The sequence below is a fragment of the Hesperophylax consimilis genome, chromosome 3, assembly GCF_061612785.1.
Source record: "Hesperophylax consimilis isolate HC1 chromosome 3, BYU_Hcon_1.0, whole genome shotgun sequence".
Lineage (NCBI taxonomy): Eukaryota > Metazoa > Arthropoda > Insecta > Trichoptera > Limnephilidae > Hesperophylax > Hesperophylax consimilis.
The window spans coordinates 25780686-25797556 of record NC_142838.1 but is presented as its reverse complement, the minus strand read 5'-3'; the positions used below and the strand labels follow the sequence as shown (position 1 = coordinate 25797556).

Below are 16871 nucleotides of genomic sequence, written 5' to 3'. Positions count from 1 at the left end.
TATTCAGATCTGGTCGCAAAAGCAACGTTTCAATTCTGAATGGTGGTCTTACTCCATTGCGGTTCTGAGAGTATCTTCCACTCCGGAACGTGCCGCAAATATACCTTATAATATTGTGAAATAATACAAATCAATCAAATTAAATTTGGATTTGAATCTGCGATATCCGAATTGGCTAGTCGAGAGCCTTACCCTTTGACAGCCTGTAATGTTCCATGTCATGTCTCATGTTCGTTTCGTATATATTTGAACTGAAGGGAGACAGCAGGATATGCAATAACAGATATTTTTATTGTAATAAACGTGCGACCGAAGCATGAGAGAAAAGGCATGAAAGCAAGACAACTGTAATCAGAGTATCCATGGTTGTCCGATTTCTCTTCATTATCACCTGATATAATACATTGTTTTAATTGCAGTATTTTGACTATATTCAGCCCTCCGTTATTAAGGTTCCCTGAAACATATTCAGGGAACCTTAATTAAACCCGTTATTATACAAAAAAACATTTGGCGCAGTCAGTGGAGGAGTGATTCAATTCAATCACTTCATTCATTTTAAGAGCATTACAAAATTATATTTCAATTAGTTTTTAAAATTTATATGACGAAAAAAATAAGGACCTTACTGAAAACGCATCAAAAGCCCCACAAAAGCAACAACCAAGTATGAATGTATCGTTTAATGGCCGTTTATCAGCCGTGTGAAAACCAAAACACGCCCATCAGTAAGGGGAAAAATATATTATGTAAGTAGATTTTCTACTAGCAGCAATAAAGCTTGCCGTTTAAATTCTGCTTCGTTGATGTTAAATATATCCGAAGTGATTATATTTAACAACTATATAGCTCTCCCTATCAGACAATAAAATAACATACTTACAGACAGCGGAAACAAATATACATAAACCTAAAAATCCCTGGACAGAGCATTAATTCAATTTTGCACGAATGAAATGGAAGCCAAATCTAATGTGAGGGAAAATCTTCTATGATAAAATTTTGAAATGATTTGCACGCAAAGTGGTAAAAAGCAACTGTTTTTACGTTATTTTTATCTTATTAATGCAATTACAATGGCTTATGTTTTTTGGTTAGGTTATGAGACAGGAACGGGACAGGTCAATACAAAAATTAAATAGGTAAAGACATTTTTCATGCAGCTTTTCCCTCACCCTTGGCTTCAAACTGTTCTAGAGTAGCTCTGTCCAGGAACTTTTAGGTTCATACTAATATAGCAGAATGAAGGCTGCTTCTAATAAATAAGATACCCATCTGTGATTCACGTGGTAGCTATCATAAGTAAGGTAAAACTAATAAATCTTGGAAGTTGAAATAATTGGCAAATGTTCTATTTGGCTGAATCTATTTTAAAATTGAATGTAGGAGTACAACTTCACGAAACAGTATTATGTGAACGCCTAAAGAAGTAAATAGATTACATTGTGTAAGGAAGTGTTGTGCAATTTTAATCGCAATGCCTACTACCGTTCTGAATCGATATTTTGAAAAAAAACACGGTTACGTCAGCTCATTGAATTGAACAGTATTTTTCACCCACGTTGCAAGTAATATGATACGGATCCCACTAATATAATATCTAACGAGGAAACTGTATAAGGAAGTGGATGATTAGCCAACATGTTGGATAATAAACCAATATTAATTTTACGTAAAAGGAAATCAATGGCAGATTTTTCTATTATACGCAGAAACCAGGCAATTCATTGAAAATAAACAATGAATAGTCTTTATTCATACACAAAATTTCAATTGGAAATGAATTGCTTTTAAAATCTAATGATTATTAATGAAATAAAGAAAAACATCGCGAATATTTACATATTTTGACCATCGTCAAAATAAAAATAATTTAATGTTTTGGTATATATTCGTATAAGTGGGAAATCCACATTATTTGCCGGTAATTACATACTATGTTTTAATCCGTGTAAATTGTGAATAAAATTTATTTAGCATGGCTTTGTATATACTAAAAGCTTCGTGTTAGTAAATCAACGGATTATATTGGCGGTTGCAGATCAATCAAGGACACTACAACGGTTTTGCCTACCGAAGATGACAACAACGGGCCATTTGGCTGGTCCTTTTAGATTATATTTCAGGGGAGGATGGTCTATATCTATGGACAAGAAAACTACTACAATTTTTTCAATCAATCATATTTATTCAATATCTTTTTTTTTCTGTAAACATTTACTCCACACATGAAGCTCTATAAATTCCCTCCGGGCCTTTGTCAACTTTGAGGATGCTCTGTGAAGGGTCTTTTTGAGAAAACAAAGGAGTGAATCTGGGTCTTGAAGAAACTCGTGTTGTAGGAGGGAGGAAATACAGCGGCCAGCAAATCATTCACAGTCAAGCTGTTGAACACAAGAACGAGTAGTGGAAGTGACATAATGACACTAAAAGTGATGAAAAATAATAAAATAAAACTTGCCTACAAACCTAATGTAACCTTTTTTTAATTGAATTAAACACAATAACCATTAAAAAAAACATAATTTAACCAATTTAATCTAGTTCTTCAATAACTTTTCATGACTTTATATCACTTTTCAAAAAATGTTGAATTGCCACTGTCCTGAGTTGCCCGATTTCCAAATGAAATATATTATTCATTTCCAACTAAAATTCATTTAAAAATTAAATTCACTGCAAATTCAAATATATAAAAATTACCTGTTTTTTTCAAAACCAAATTTTTTTAAATAGTATTTTTAAGGTTGCCAAGCATTTTCACGCAAATAAAATTATGGTTCTGGGTATTCAATAGTTATGTATCAATTTCAATAGCGCCAAATTCAAAACATTCTTTATTGTTATTTCGCCAGGGCATTATTAATCTTATTATGGATTGGCTTGGTTTTACGCTGAAAAACGTTACCCAGTGAGTCAGTACCCACAATTAGATTTGTGACCAACGCTTTTAAGACGTTAGCCATAAAAATGTTGATTGTATTAATATTAATTTATCACCAGTGAAGTATTTCGAGAAACGTAACGGTCTTTTCTATTAAATATCATAACGGACAAAATTTGAGCAATCGAACAATTAACGCATACATTTTGACGTGCTCTGTGGAAAGACGTAGAGCTTGCGCTTTATACTATAAGCTCACCGGTAAATGATCAAAACGTTGTTAAGTAAAAAATAATATAAAATATACCTTAATTGTGATTTATTTTACAAATTAATGAAACAATGTTTCATTAATTTATATTTTATATTTGTTTGTTCACCGACCGGCTTCGGAACAACTGTCCCTTAATAAAATAATAAACTCACTTAACATTACAAAACAATGGATGAACATAAATTATTTCTAAGTGTTGAAGTAGGAGGGAGGTGGAGGCGTGCTTGGGGTTTGGGAAGAGTGGGGGGAGGAGGTGGAACGGACGGTGAAAGGGAATAATTTCTGTAAGATGGGACTGGAAGACAATATTTTTTATTTATTGATAATGGACTCATTATTATTGTTGGGAAGTGAGATAGCTAAGAGCTTCACAGATGCACTCATAGAGGGCAGTGCAAAGAGCTTGCTTGGAAGTCCGCAAGATGGCATCTAGTAGTCAGTATTCACTTAGACCAGTTAGGCTACTTTCAGACAAACATGGTGTTTGCAGATCTCATTTGGCCAGCTCCAAGTTAATAAGTTAACGCGAAGTATTAAATAAATCCCTGATTTAACACAAAGAACATATTATTTAAAATCTCCTTCCACGACGAGTTGGAGAACTGTTTGTGGGAACACAACAATTATTAAGGGATTTCTTTATTTCTAAGGCTTCATTATCTAATCATTTTCCTTTATGATTGATATGTAGAATATTTATTCCTGTTTTTTCTGATATATATGATTGTTTACAATAAAAGGGTTAGCGAAATTTTCTTTGATTCTAATATCGTAATCACGAGTTATTTACCTGATAAAATGAGAACAGTCATTATATTTTAATTTTTCATTTGTAGCAAACACTTTGTGGGTATACATAATTATAATAATTAAAAAATAACTTTGTTTGAATACCACTTTATTGTATATATTTATAACCAACCGGTTTCAGTTCAACCCGAACCTTCATCAGGGTTAATAAAAACGTATTAAATCAATTACAGAGGTGTATGGGTACTTATAGTTAAGCTCTAAGATTATTAGCCGGTTGGTTATAAATATATACAATAAAGTGGCATTCAAACAAAGTTATTTTTTTTAATTATTATCATTATATTTTAGTTTATATATACCGGAATGAGTCAATTTATGGTTTTCATCTTTAGAGTTCCTCTTTCTTTTTAATGTAATTATCGTTCAAGAGTTACTGCTCCCAACTGTTCGGAGCTAGTTGAACTATGAAATTCTTAATCATCGTGTTGTTATGTTGAAGGGAGTGGAGAAAGAAAGGAGATGAAGAAGTGGAAAATTGAAAAGTAATTGACTATTCGCATCTTAAACGTTAAACGTGGCTAAAGTCATTTAAAGTAACGTTTCGATTTTAAAAGGTAGTCTTTCAACAAAATGATTTTTATTTATTATTGATGCCAGTTGTTCGATTGAGACTAGTCGAATGTGACTGGCCAAAAAATTGCTTCGGTTCAAGCTTATGGCCGTAATCAGATTAAGAGAAAAGCGCGCGTTTTTTTAACTCTCGTCTGATCGCGGCTACCCTTTGTTTCTACATATAATATTCATGGACGATGTATAAGAAATGACTAGAATTATTCATACTAGGCCATCGCCGGCTAAATTACAATAGGCATTACCGATTGCAATCAGCGCGTCACGCAACAGTACAAATAGTTGCGTGCGGTTATCTTTTTTATGAATTTTAAATAATAATCCATCATATTGATTTGATTTGAAAGCTTGGGTATGTACGAAGAAAATGAATACGATTAAACGCGTGATTATCGAAATGCACAAAGCGTGCTGGGTTATATGGAATTTAATTGTTTAATCCAAGATTTATCCGTGTGCATATTAATGTACGTAATATGCACACGGTAGCTACTTGTCTAATTGAGAAAAGAGATTCCACACATGTTGCTGTGTGCCTACAGTTTGATGTTCTCTTAATTAAATTATTGGTTCATATGTACTAATATACGTTTTTGCGAGCATTTATTTATCGTTTATCTTTTACATTTTATAAACAAATTATATAATACCAGTATTAACATTTTTATTTATATTTTAATGTTCCGATAATAATCATCTGTCAAAACTCCCAACAGCAAAAGGTTTGCTTTTATTGAACAAGTAATCTGTATTTATAAAATAGAACAAATTACACCAGTCTATATTCTGTTTACTGCGAAGAAATCAAAAATAAATTAAAATGGGAACAGTTTTAATACAATAACTATTTTTAAATTTACGAAAAACCTAATCCGCCTTAGCAAAGGAACCCCCGAGGAGTAAGGAGGAGTAGACAAATATTATGATTTATTCTTTAACCTTATAATTTGGTGTCATTTAAAAAAATGTATTGAAAAAAAGAGTCGTCACAGGACACCTGGCAGATGTGGAAGATCAAAATCGATTTTTATTGAAGGAAGTGAAAATGAAAGTAAACAAGTTTTTGTATAATGATAATACAACAACTCTTTTATTAATATTAAATCATAGAAAGAGAAATATATTACAAATTTAAAATGCGTCATCATTTAGAATAGATCAATTTCCAATATAAGTGAGAATAGAAGCAAACATACCGCCCAGAGTTTTGGCGGCCGGGCGGAAAGAGCCGAGGCTGACCGAATGAAGCGTCATCCCGCCTTTCCACGCTTTTAAGAGTCAGTTTTACCCCCCTAGGTGCGCCAAAAGATGTTTTACGTATAAAAACCGGATTTTCAAGGGAAATTCAATAGCAATAAAGAAAATTCATTAGTGTGATCTATTTACTAATAATTTCTCAAATTTTTCATCTTCTTATAATTCTCTAACTTCTCCATCCTCTTCTTGCAACCCAAACTAGCTATACATCATTTTTATATTTTTTTTATATTATAGTAATGTATAGATTCTATGTACGCAAACTGTAAAATTCACCCGTCATAACACAGGGTCATCCCTAGCATAGAGGGTGAAATATCACAAAAAACCACATGTACTCTCTAAATCATGTATCAATAAAATAAATAAATATTCACGTTTGGCCATTACTGTATTCATGCCACTACATCCCACTGAAATTAATTTTATTAAATCAAATAAAACACTTTGTTTATTAACCACGACTTTAAAGTTAAAAGTCGTGGTTAATAAACAAAGTGTTTTATTTGATTTAATATAATATGTCTAACCACAAAGTGATTGCTTCCTACGAAAAAAAAAAAAAAAAAAAAAAAAAAAAAGAAATTAATTTTATTGTGAGATTACTGTACCTTAGTTACAAATTATAAGAGCCAAGGATAAACGGTAAAAATAATCTCAATATGTATGTACAGGAAGTATAAGCGGCCTTGAGGTGATTTTTTTTTCTCAAGAAACGGCGTAAAGTACCTACAAAAAAGTGTTATGGACATCACATTTAAAAAACATTTGCCCTCGATAAATGGATTGTAAGTTTGTGTGTAGGTACCAGTAGTTAACATGACCTCTGACTTCCAATATATTAATGAATAAGAAGTACCTAGTTAACACAATAATGACTTCGTTTTAATATAAATAACGTACATATACATTTTTTCTAAAAAGCTTTAAAATAGCTGGCGGAATTCAATATGCAAACTGTTAAATATCTTTTCAAAATTTATAATAATTATTAATGGTTAATTACATGCCATCGACAAAATGGTGACGCCGTTATTTATGATTATTGTTTAAGCGACGTAGGAATGATAATATAATGTTTTAAATATGCTATGGGAAGCAGAAAAGCCTTCAACAAATTCGAACAATGCATAGCCCATCCCATTTGTTTTAGCTATTTGTGCTGTCAACATATAATGATTTGTTTTAGGCGACGTGAATCATTATATGCATACATTTTAATGACCACTTTTTCATAAACAAAAATAAACAATGAACCTACATAATATTATAAAATTAACTTATGCAGATCAAGACCGAAAATATTATGTTGCTGCGACGAACCCCTAGGCAAATAATATGCTATCCCATTTTTCTACTTAGACTATTGAAAATGTTAATTATGTGTTGCGTTCTAAACAACGTAATCTTCGTATGCATGTAACACAGATGATCGCTGCACCACAGGCGAGTATTTGAGCTTTCGTGTGCCAAGAAAACAAAGTATTTTATCAAGGCTAGTTAGAAGCATAGTGCGACAAATATTTTTCTTGTACCGATCAGCAGAGCTAAGCTCAGAGATGTTCTCTCAGTTTTTGTATTCCTCTCTTCTACATTATAGTCAATATCTTGGTTAACACCTTCTTCCCCTTAAAAAACCCCGAATTTCTTAGTCTTTGCTGGCTATGAATATTCGGTGCAGCCCCTTTGACGGCCAGACCTTCGCACATTTTCATCAGATGCCCGGACGTTCACTACATCACTGTAATAACATATATTTGATAGAATGTAATAACATATATTTGAAGCTATCGATAGATCAAAACGATAAACGAACACTTCGATTTCTATTATGTTGCCTCCGGGTGAATATACTCGTTGGAAAAATCAAATAATGAGCGCTTATAATAAATAATATAACCACCACAATTAGGCGCATCTAATTATACTATACCAAATACCACATTTACATAAAAACTATGATAATTTAACCCTGACTGTTTAAGTTATCATCTTAAATGTAGTAATAATAAATCTCATTATTTTAAATTGCGTTGTTTAGCAATAGCACCACCTCAAGGGCGCTTAACAATTTTGTTTTTAAAGTTTGTAGTAATGTGTCAATTTTATATAATTACTTCGCTGTGGAAAATTACTTGTTGTAATTTGACACACTGACAAATTGAATTCCGAAAATAACATTGAAGTTTGCAACGAAACAGTGACAGATTTTTGACACAATACACAAAGATTTGAAATTAAAAAAATAAATAAATGACGCAACTACATAATTTTACGCTTTTTAGCAATATCTATGAACCGTTCAGAAGCGGGTCATACAGATATACAGTAGGCTCATAAAAAACTTGTCATTGTGTAAACAGTTGAAATACCGTTTTTCAATACTTCCTTATATTAATTATTTGTTCTTGCTATTTCAGTGGATATTTCTAATAGAAACTTCTTCATCCTGTTACACGCATTTTCAAATCATTGTTATTATTACGACATTATGATATTTACATGAATAAATCACGATTTGAATAGATTTCACAAAGTGTGGAGATTAAATAAAGATTACAATCTGTAATTTAAATCCATTAATATTTATTGCTTAGAATTCACCGCCTAATCTAACCAAGCCTCGGGGAAATCCCCTTGACTTGTGATATTTTGGCGCCTTCGCTTGTGGTGATTGGCACTTGGCACCAGTAATGTGTAAATCATCTATTCTGATCAAGGAAAACATAAATCTTCATTAAACTCGATAAGAATCGGTAAAAAAGTAGTCATGGGAACAATTTAGACCGTGCACTATTGTTTATTAGGTTTTAGCGATGACTTTGCAGAGTTCATATATATTATATAATAAGTTAGAGAAGAATATAGGTTTTACTAGATGTTTCATTCGTCAATATTTTTGTTTTGTTGTGAATACCGCGCAAAAACTACCACCTGACCGGAACCAAAGGGACTATGGCATCCAAAATACAGGATGTGTTGTGAAGCTGAAGGAAGTGGGAGGGGGAAGGAGATGGGAAGGATTTACTCCAAACACGACCAAAGCTTTCTTAAACAACGTTTTTTATTCTGCGCAGTGGTTCCCCACCAGGATGATATTACTACTTTTCGCTCTGGAGCGAGATGCAAATACAGCATTTAATTATGAATAATCAAGTAAACTAATTGTTCTGCCTTGGAGGTCATAAAAAGATGATACACTTTAAGAATATATGTATATTATATTGATAGTATGTACTATCAACAATAACAAGAGTGAAGCCCCCTTGATGATCGAATCATCAAATGGCGCTCTAGAAAGTTAATATTAATCGAGGTTCCCTACCTCGATTAATCAATTGGAACGAATGTCTTTCCAAAGAGAATCCTAAGATATCTCCAAATATATTTTCTAATTCAAATCATTTCTTGACATCTAAACGTCAACTGTAGGTATTACCTTGAGTCTGGAGTTCTAGAGTAATAAAGGGTGACTGGATAACTTCATCATCAGCATGACCATTAAACACACATTTAAAAGTGAGGAAAAAAAAATATTAAATAGGTTATTTTTTTTCCATCGCTTTTTTCTAAAGGTGGGTTAAATTGTTATTGTCTTGAGTTATCACGGAACCGTAATAAGACATCCTAAAAATTAAACTTGGAAGTTATCAATAGACCAAATGCAATTTCGTAATTTTTGGTAGATCATGCACCAATCTTGTGTATTTTAACTCAAACTTTTGCACTACTAAACACTAATAATATGAGAGTGACCCGTATAAACATGCAGCATCATTATATTGGCTTAATAATAATAACATACTTAGAGACATAAGGCTGTAACTTTAATGGCAATGTACCACATATGATTTTACATTGTTGTTTTTATTATAATCAATATGTTAAACCAGGAAATTCGCTTATGGAGGTGTTGATTTAAATTTTATGGGCACCTAAATCATATTGATTTGTGAAACAATATGTTACAAACATATTCTCTCTTCCGCATACCTTTAGATAGGTAGGTAAAAATTACATCAAAATATCTCGCTGTCGGTGTAATTAAATTAATAAAGTTTTTAGCAAATTTTCAATCTGGCTTTGCCCGCGGCTTAACACTTTTATTTCTAATTGCTGTACCCCGCCACATGTTGCCGTGTTAATCGGTTGTGCAGATAGACAAACAATGTTGATTTAATTCCAACAGATGGCTCTTTTTTTGTAAAAAAAACATTTTTCCAACATATTGGGCACTTTAAGAAAAACATGTTTTTACCTGTCACAGGTGACATTGTATTCGAATGGTTGTGTCAAAATTTGAAAGCAATCGTTGAAGAACTTTCGGAGATTTAAGATTTTGAACAAACGAACATTTAAATTTGTATATATATATTCTCTCCGAAATGGAACGCGAGATTCGTTTTAGTTCATGTCTATCCTTTCTTTGATCTGTGGCAAGCACAGAACAATAAAATAATTAAAAAAAAAACTTGATTTTGATACGTCAACAAAACACGGCTCTCACAATGATTATAAGTACTAATGACCCGAATCTCTGACCCGAAAATGCAGAGAAAACAAGTTTTGTACGTACAAACTACAAAACACCAGGTGGAATATAAATTTGTCGGCATTCCGTGCAAAAATATTATGAAAATGAGAGACGAGTATTCTGAAGTATGAGGATGAGCGAAGGAGGTCAGAAACTGTCGGAACTCGGAATGTCACGGAGTGGACAATATGAGTATGCTTTCATTCATCGCCTGGGTCCATGTCCGAAACGGAACTGTCCAAATTATCGTTAGACGGTACCAGTCACGAGGTTATTAAACGAATAACAATAATATATTGTAAGCTAACTGTGATGCGCTCAAACGCCTGAAAATGGCACAATAAATAAAGAGGTTATGTTAAACACTTCAACTTTGGACTGCAGTTCCAATGAATCTTACGAGTACCTATTTTTTCATCATACGATTAAAGAATTTCGCCGTTTCAGGGTTACCGACTTGGAAGATACTGAAAATGAAAGTATCGCCCAATGCAAGATTTTTAGAATAAAACATTCTTAAATATATTTAGAAAAATTTTGAAACAGTAGGTTTTTCTACATTCCTCAATTAATTTATTCCCTTCAGGCAGGTTTTAAAAAAATATATATTATTATGTCAACTCATTATATTTCCAATATTGGGGTTGCCATGTAAATTATAAAAATCGAGATATTCGTTTTGATATTTTTATGAACATTATTTTAGGTGAAGCTTTGATGAACTATGAAGACGATTTTAAATGAAACAAACACTTAGGACGAGTTGTTGGACAAGTTGACCTTCAAGTTCCGTGAAGGTTCTATTTTTATATCATATTGACCAGTTGCTTCTCAAAACTGCAATAATAACAGAACTTGACTGGAACATTCACAGAACTTGAAAATCAACTTTAAAATTTGACGACTTGTTCAAATTCTGTGAAACAACCCGTCCTTAGTTATTAACCACTAATTGTTTTAAATGTACACTTCATCAGAGTAACGTTTAAACTGTCACTAGTAATGCTCATGCCTAAAGAAACCGGCTCGTGAATAACACTGAATAATTATATATAATGAAATATAATTCCATTTAATAATATGTCATACCACAAAGTGATTGCTTTCTACGAAAGCATATTTAGACGTTGACTTTTATTTAAAACAATATTCATGTTCCTTTGACATGTATAGGATTTTTTGTGGTGATCATCAAACAAAGACAACACATCACGACACCCAAACTTGAATCATTGGCTTATAATTTTTCTTAAAATCAACCTACACCTCTCTTTGTCTGAAGAAAGTCGCAAAAACATATATCTACTCGTATCCTTGTATAATCATCTATTATCATTGTATTTTTTTTAGTCTCTACATGTTTCGTATGTCATTTTATCAATGTTTACGTTTATGACTGGTAAAAAAGGTCCAACATTTTTTGACTCTGGAATCTAGAACACAAGGAATGTGGAGCATCGAGAACATATACGGAGGGACCGCGCCTAGTTGGCAGTGTGTGAAGAATATTTTTTCACAAATTACAAATTATCATTAAAACATGAAAAGAGATTTCAATATAATTGTAAAAATATATTAATTTACTATCATAACATACTGCACTTTTTACGTGTATAAAATCTAAACTCTGTATGGAGTGTGTAGTGTACTGTGTATTATAGAGGGGATACGGTAATGGAGCAGGTGATGTGTGCCGATAACGGGCGCCGAATAACCGCTGCTCGGAGCCACTACGCTCCTGCCGCCAAAAGCTCCGCTGCAACCTCTCTTTCGGTCACTTACATCAGCTGAGAGGAAGAGTGAGATGCTACAACGGGGCTATCGGCGGTACGCTTTTACCTACTCGCCCGTTTCACTCCACTTTAGGTTCAATTCCACAGCGGAATAACAACAATGATGTATAAAAATGCTATATTATCACATTAAAGTTGTAACGGTGATCAAATGTGGAGAAAATAATGAAAAGCGTAGCGCCGAACAACGGTATTAAATGTACGTACAATAAATTTTCTAGATTTTTTTTTGTTTTTTTAAATAATGCAGATTATGTGTATATCTGATTGTATGGCCTGCTAAATCTTTTGAAAACAATGAGATCATAAGTAATTTATTTATTTGTGTACCCATTTGGATAAATGGGTTCTTACATTTCATGAAATGTCATGGCAGTAGGAACTGGTATCTCTCGTTCAAATTCAATCTACTTGAACACGTGTGTGACATGTGTGTATAAGGTGGATTTAAAAAAATATATTGTAGGAAACATTAAAGTAATCAATGAGTCAACACTTTTGACTGATAAGAATTTGATGGGTGTCTAAAATCCCTATTTGTTGGATAGGTGGTCTATTCGTTAAAGTCATAAAAAAATCATGAATGAAAGCATTCATGTCATTATATAGTAGCTAACAAATATACGTTATCAATATTTAAAAAAAATATATACTGTAAGTGTATTTACATGTTGTATGTGCAGCCGTATAGCTTTGAATGATTAACGTCTTTCTGAAATCTTACTAGGTACCTAACCTTCTTTCCAAATTTCCAGATATTTGAAGCCCACAAAATCATCTGATTGCTTACTTATAAAGACATTAAAACCCTCATTTTTTTACAATTGAAATAATAATACGTTTTATCGTGCTGCGTCCCAGTGATTCCCTTCCCTTTACGAATATGTTAGTTAAAGTAAATAATATTTTGATAAGGTATGTCATTCGACATTTACGAGTATAATATCTTTCATTAAAGCCCAAAGTAATGAATACATCTTCAAGACACCTGAATGACAGTTCAAAAAATAAAGTTAGATATTTTCCCAAGGTAGACGGGGTTGTCTCTACAAAAACAAACGATAAGAACAAATAAGGTATAAAGGCACCCATGGCTGTTGATAAGAACATTTTTTTTAAATGTCTTGGTAATGTGCTTGTAAAGAGTGGTATTATAACCTCAGTAACAATCGTCTATTATTAAATCATTTTTTTTTAAATTTCTTGGTAATGTGCTTGTAAAGAGTGGTATTATAACCTCAGTAACAATCGTCTATTATTAAATTAAATGTAATATCTGGAACGATTACATTTATAGTTTAGTCATTAATTTCTGTTTAGCTCTGCGAGCATTATAGCGTAAAATAGTAAATTAATCTGTAAACTAGATACAGCACGATGAGAAAATCACCTAGAATAATAAACGCCTATTGGTTATTGTAAAGCAGGTATCGCAAGAAGTAATTACACATTATAAAATGATAATACGTGCAAATTGTGAGGAGGCGATCAAGGACTTGCTTGGGCTGTATTTGCGTAATATATGCAGTCAATAATAAAGCAGTAGATACAAAGGAATAGCTCCAACTGACATTGCGTTAATTCTAGAAGATTAGACAAGCGTTATTATTTATTATTATGAAAAATGGAAACGTTATCTATCAAGTGCCTATGACATTGTAAGTAATAAGCCAGGGGACAAGGAAAATATGGTGTGACTGAAGTTGAAGGAACTGTAGACATGTTTACATTCATTCCTTGATAAGAACGTGTATAATCTTAATTTCGAAGGAGCGGTTGTTACATGTGGTTTATGTTATAGGTACTATAAACATCTGATCAGGAAGTAAAATAGAGTATAAAGGTTACTTGAATAACGCAGAGTAATTCAAAGAAAACTTACACGAATCTGTGTTATTGAAAGAACAAAGGTTATTTGTAGAACATAATAACAAAAACGTGTCAAAATTCATTTTATTAAAGTATTGTTTGATTTATTAGTTTGTGACAAATCTTTGTTTAATACCGTCAGAAATAACCTGTAGCACAAAAAAAAAGGTTTTTCTATTTAAAACGTGTGAAATCAAACAATAGGAAAATATAATTAACTTAATAAATAGAAAGAGTTCATCATTTTTCAGTAAAATACTGAAAATATTATCCTGTGCCTCTTTGGGTTGGGCAAACACTTTTAACAAGGGAGTTCTGATGAATGTTTTGTTTGAGATAACTTAATTCTGAAGAACGATGTTCATATAAAAACGTGATAACAATGGACTTCAAACGCAGCATTTTTAATTGAAGAAAAGGTCAATCAACCAGTTCCGTAGACCCTTCTCAAAACTTTAAAAGAGTATCCTGACAATGTGGGTGTCTGGACCATTTAGTATGTTAAATTAACCTTTCGCCTTTAAGTAATTAAGTCGTGATAATGGTTTAACTACCAAGGTTGGTTGTGATTCGTGCAGCAGTAGGTTCAATTCATCAACATAGACCCCACGCTCTAATAATGCTTATAATTTCCGGTATAAATGATTGATTCGGTTCAAGCTGGGTTTTTTTTTGTGTTATCGATGAAATCATTTTTCAGAAAGTAAACATAATACGAAATACGCGAAATGCCGCTTCAGTTGTTATCTGATTTGTTTGTTGGCCAACGGTTTTCGGCTTTTACTTTTTCAAAAGACGGTTTTGAAAATCTTGAGTACCTATTTTAGGTTGTGTTATCTGACCTAGAGCGTCCAAATGGCCTGTTAAACATATTTCATGTAATTAATTGGAGCTAGTTTACAGTTTGAAGGTACAGCTTTTTCTTAATTGGCTCTAACAGGGTAATAGGGCTCTACAGTTTCAATAGACGAGATCCGTATCTTTGTTTGAGATGGCATTCCAAGATTAACAATTCCGTGTCCAAATGTCAACAGGACACGAGGATACGCGAGTCAACCTTTCTTACGGGTAAATAATTTGTTGTCTACCCTAATGTATGCAATGGTTAATGACTGAGGAACTTGACAAACAACATGCGATACCAGTTTCTTATGTCTGAACTTTAAAAAAACTTTAAAAGTGTATTGAGAGTTTTTTTGTATCACTCGTAACGTGTGAACATATTTAGACCTACTTTACCAAGACGCGAGATCTCTTCATAAAAAGAGTCGGTTTTTATTTTTTGATGGTAACCACTTTTTTATTGTCTGATTTTTTGATGCTACAGTTTATTTATGATGAATAAAAGTTGGTATTTATATAACTGAACTCGATGTGGGCATTGACTCTGGGCCTGTGCTAAGATCAAGGCTACCCAAACAGTGAAAGATAAGTAATTAGTTCCCAACTTGACTAGAAAGCAACAGGTAGTCGTAAAAACAACACACCCAGCGTTAATAAAAAAATGCTTGTGACTCATGGTGCGTTGAGCCTTGTCGCGTTTCCTCCCCCATATTTAACCAACATTTCAACAACTGCGACATCATACCATTACGACACGTCACATAAACAAATGTTTTTTCTACACGCTGAACAGTGTATATCTGCCCCGTTGATTGATACTGCAAGGATATCCGAAACGTTAACTCAAGAAGTGGGAAGAAGAAGTGCAGTATGGCTAAACTCCTGTTGGTTAAACAACACAATTCTATTGGCTGTGAAAATCCAAATGAAAACACGTTTAGCAAGTTTAACACCTTAAATACTAACAAACTTGTATATTTCTCATGAAATTTCAAATGGTGCAAAGAAATATATGTAGTATATGGGTATTTGATCTATGAGAAGTGGCTATTTTATTTTGTAATAGCTTCTCGTTATTGCTCACACAGCCTGGTGTGCTTTTATAGAAGTCCAGTAAAATATAGATAAGACAAACGGAAATAAGAGAAATTACAAAAAATAGATTACCTTCTTTTAGTTCCGAGTCCGCAGCTTGTCCGTTTTCAAAGATTGTCTTCACGAAGATGCCCATGTTTCCTTTGGGAGAATCCCGTCCCCCCACAATGCTGAAGCCGAGGCCTTTTCCACCGGCACACTTTGTAAACGTCACCTGAGAATAAAAATTCAAGATTTAATCGACCATCGGCTAATTGCTCAATGACTCACCATGGCGCATTGTTAATGGAAGAGAGGCCGGGCCGGCTGGCATCGCGTAACACGAACGCGATACATAACCCGGAATTGCCCAGGGAATTCTCTGGCAGCACATGGCATAATAACAACATGTTGTTTGTTAAGTTTTTTTATGATACAAACAGCTCTCTTCTGACCTACACAAATAACACCCGGTTGTCCTACCCCCGTGGGGAAACTATAATAAATCATTATTGTTCTTATTTTTAAAGATAGACTAAAGTTTAAAATACAAGTTTTTTAATGCATTGCACAAAGGATAAAGCATTGGTAGAGCACCTGACCGGCAATCATAGGGCTGTGGGTTCAATTCCCCTCGGCGGCATGTCTTTTTTTCTCTGAAGATTTTTTCAATTTGTATAGGTGTTTCAGGCAAATAATTATTGCTTAAAAATATTATTATATATTATTGTTTTCTGACTAGATTGGCATGTTGTTTCACTCTCGATGAAAATATGTCAATTGGTTACAGTTTAGATTGCTTTTTTAACTTAAAACTCACAGCGGTGAGCTCTGGCGTTATTAAAGTTGCCTAGATTTTAATTACGTTATTTTGAGCTTATAACGTCAATTCCATAATTATATTATACATATATTATTTTATATTATATTTAAAAAAAATTATGTTGGTATGGTGTACTC

The 16871-nt window shown here is 33.0% G+C and overlaps 2 protein-coding genes across 6 annotated transcripts in view; one reads left to right on the top strand and one right to left on the bottom strand.

Moving 5' to 3' along the window:
* The window catches only part of LOC149425165 (uncharacterized), a 753180-nt gene that overhangs the window by 264818 nt on the left and 471491 nt on the right, over positions 1-16871 (top strand). The gene's annotated exons all lie outside the window — the stretch shown is intronic.
* Positions 1-16871, bottom strand: part of LOC149425167 (uncharacterized) — a 50361-nt gene that overhangs the window by 17516 nt on the left and 15974 nt on the right. For all 5 annotated transcript variants that reach the window (XM_089650996.1, XM_089650994.1, XM_089650995.1 and 2 more), the window contains exon 4: positions 16005-16146. In XM_089650996.1, coding sequence (XP_089507122.1) covers positions 16005-16146 — 142 coding nt within the window. The remainder of the gene's footprint in view (positions 1-16004; positions 16147-16871) is intronic.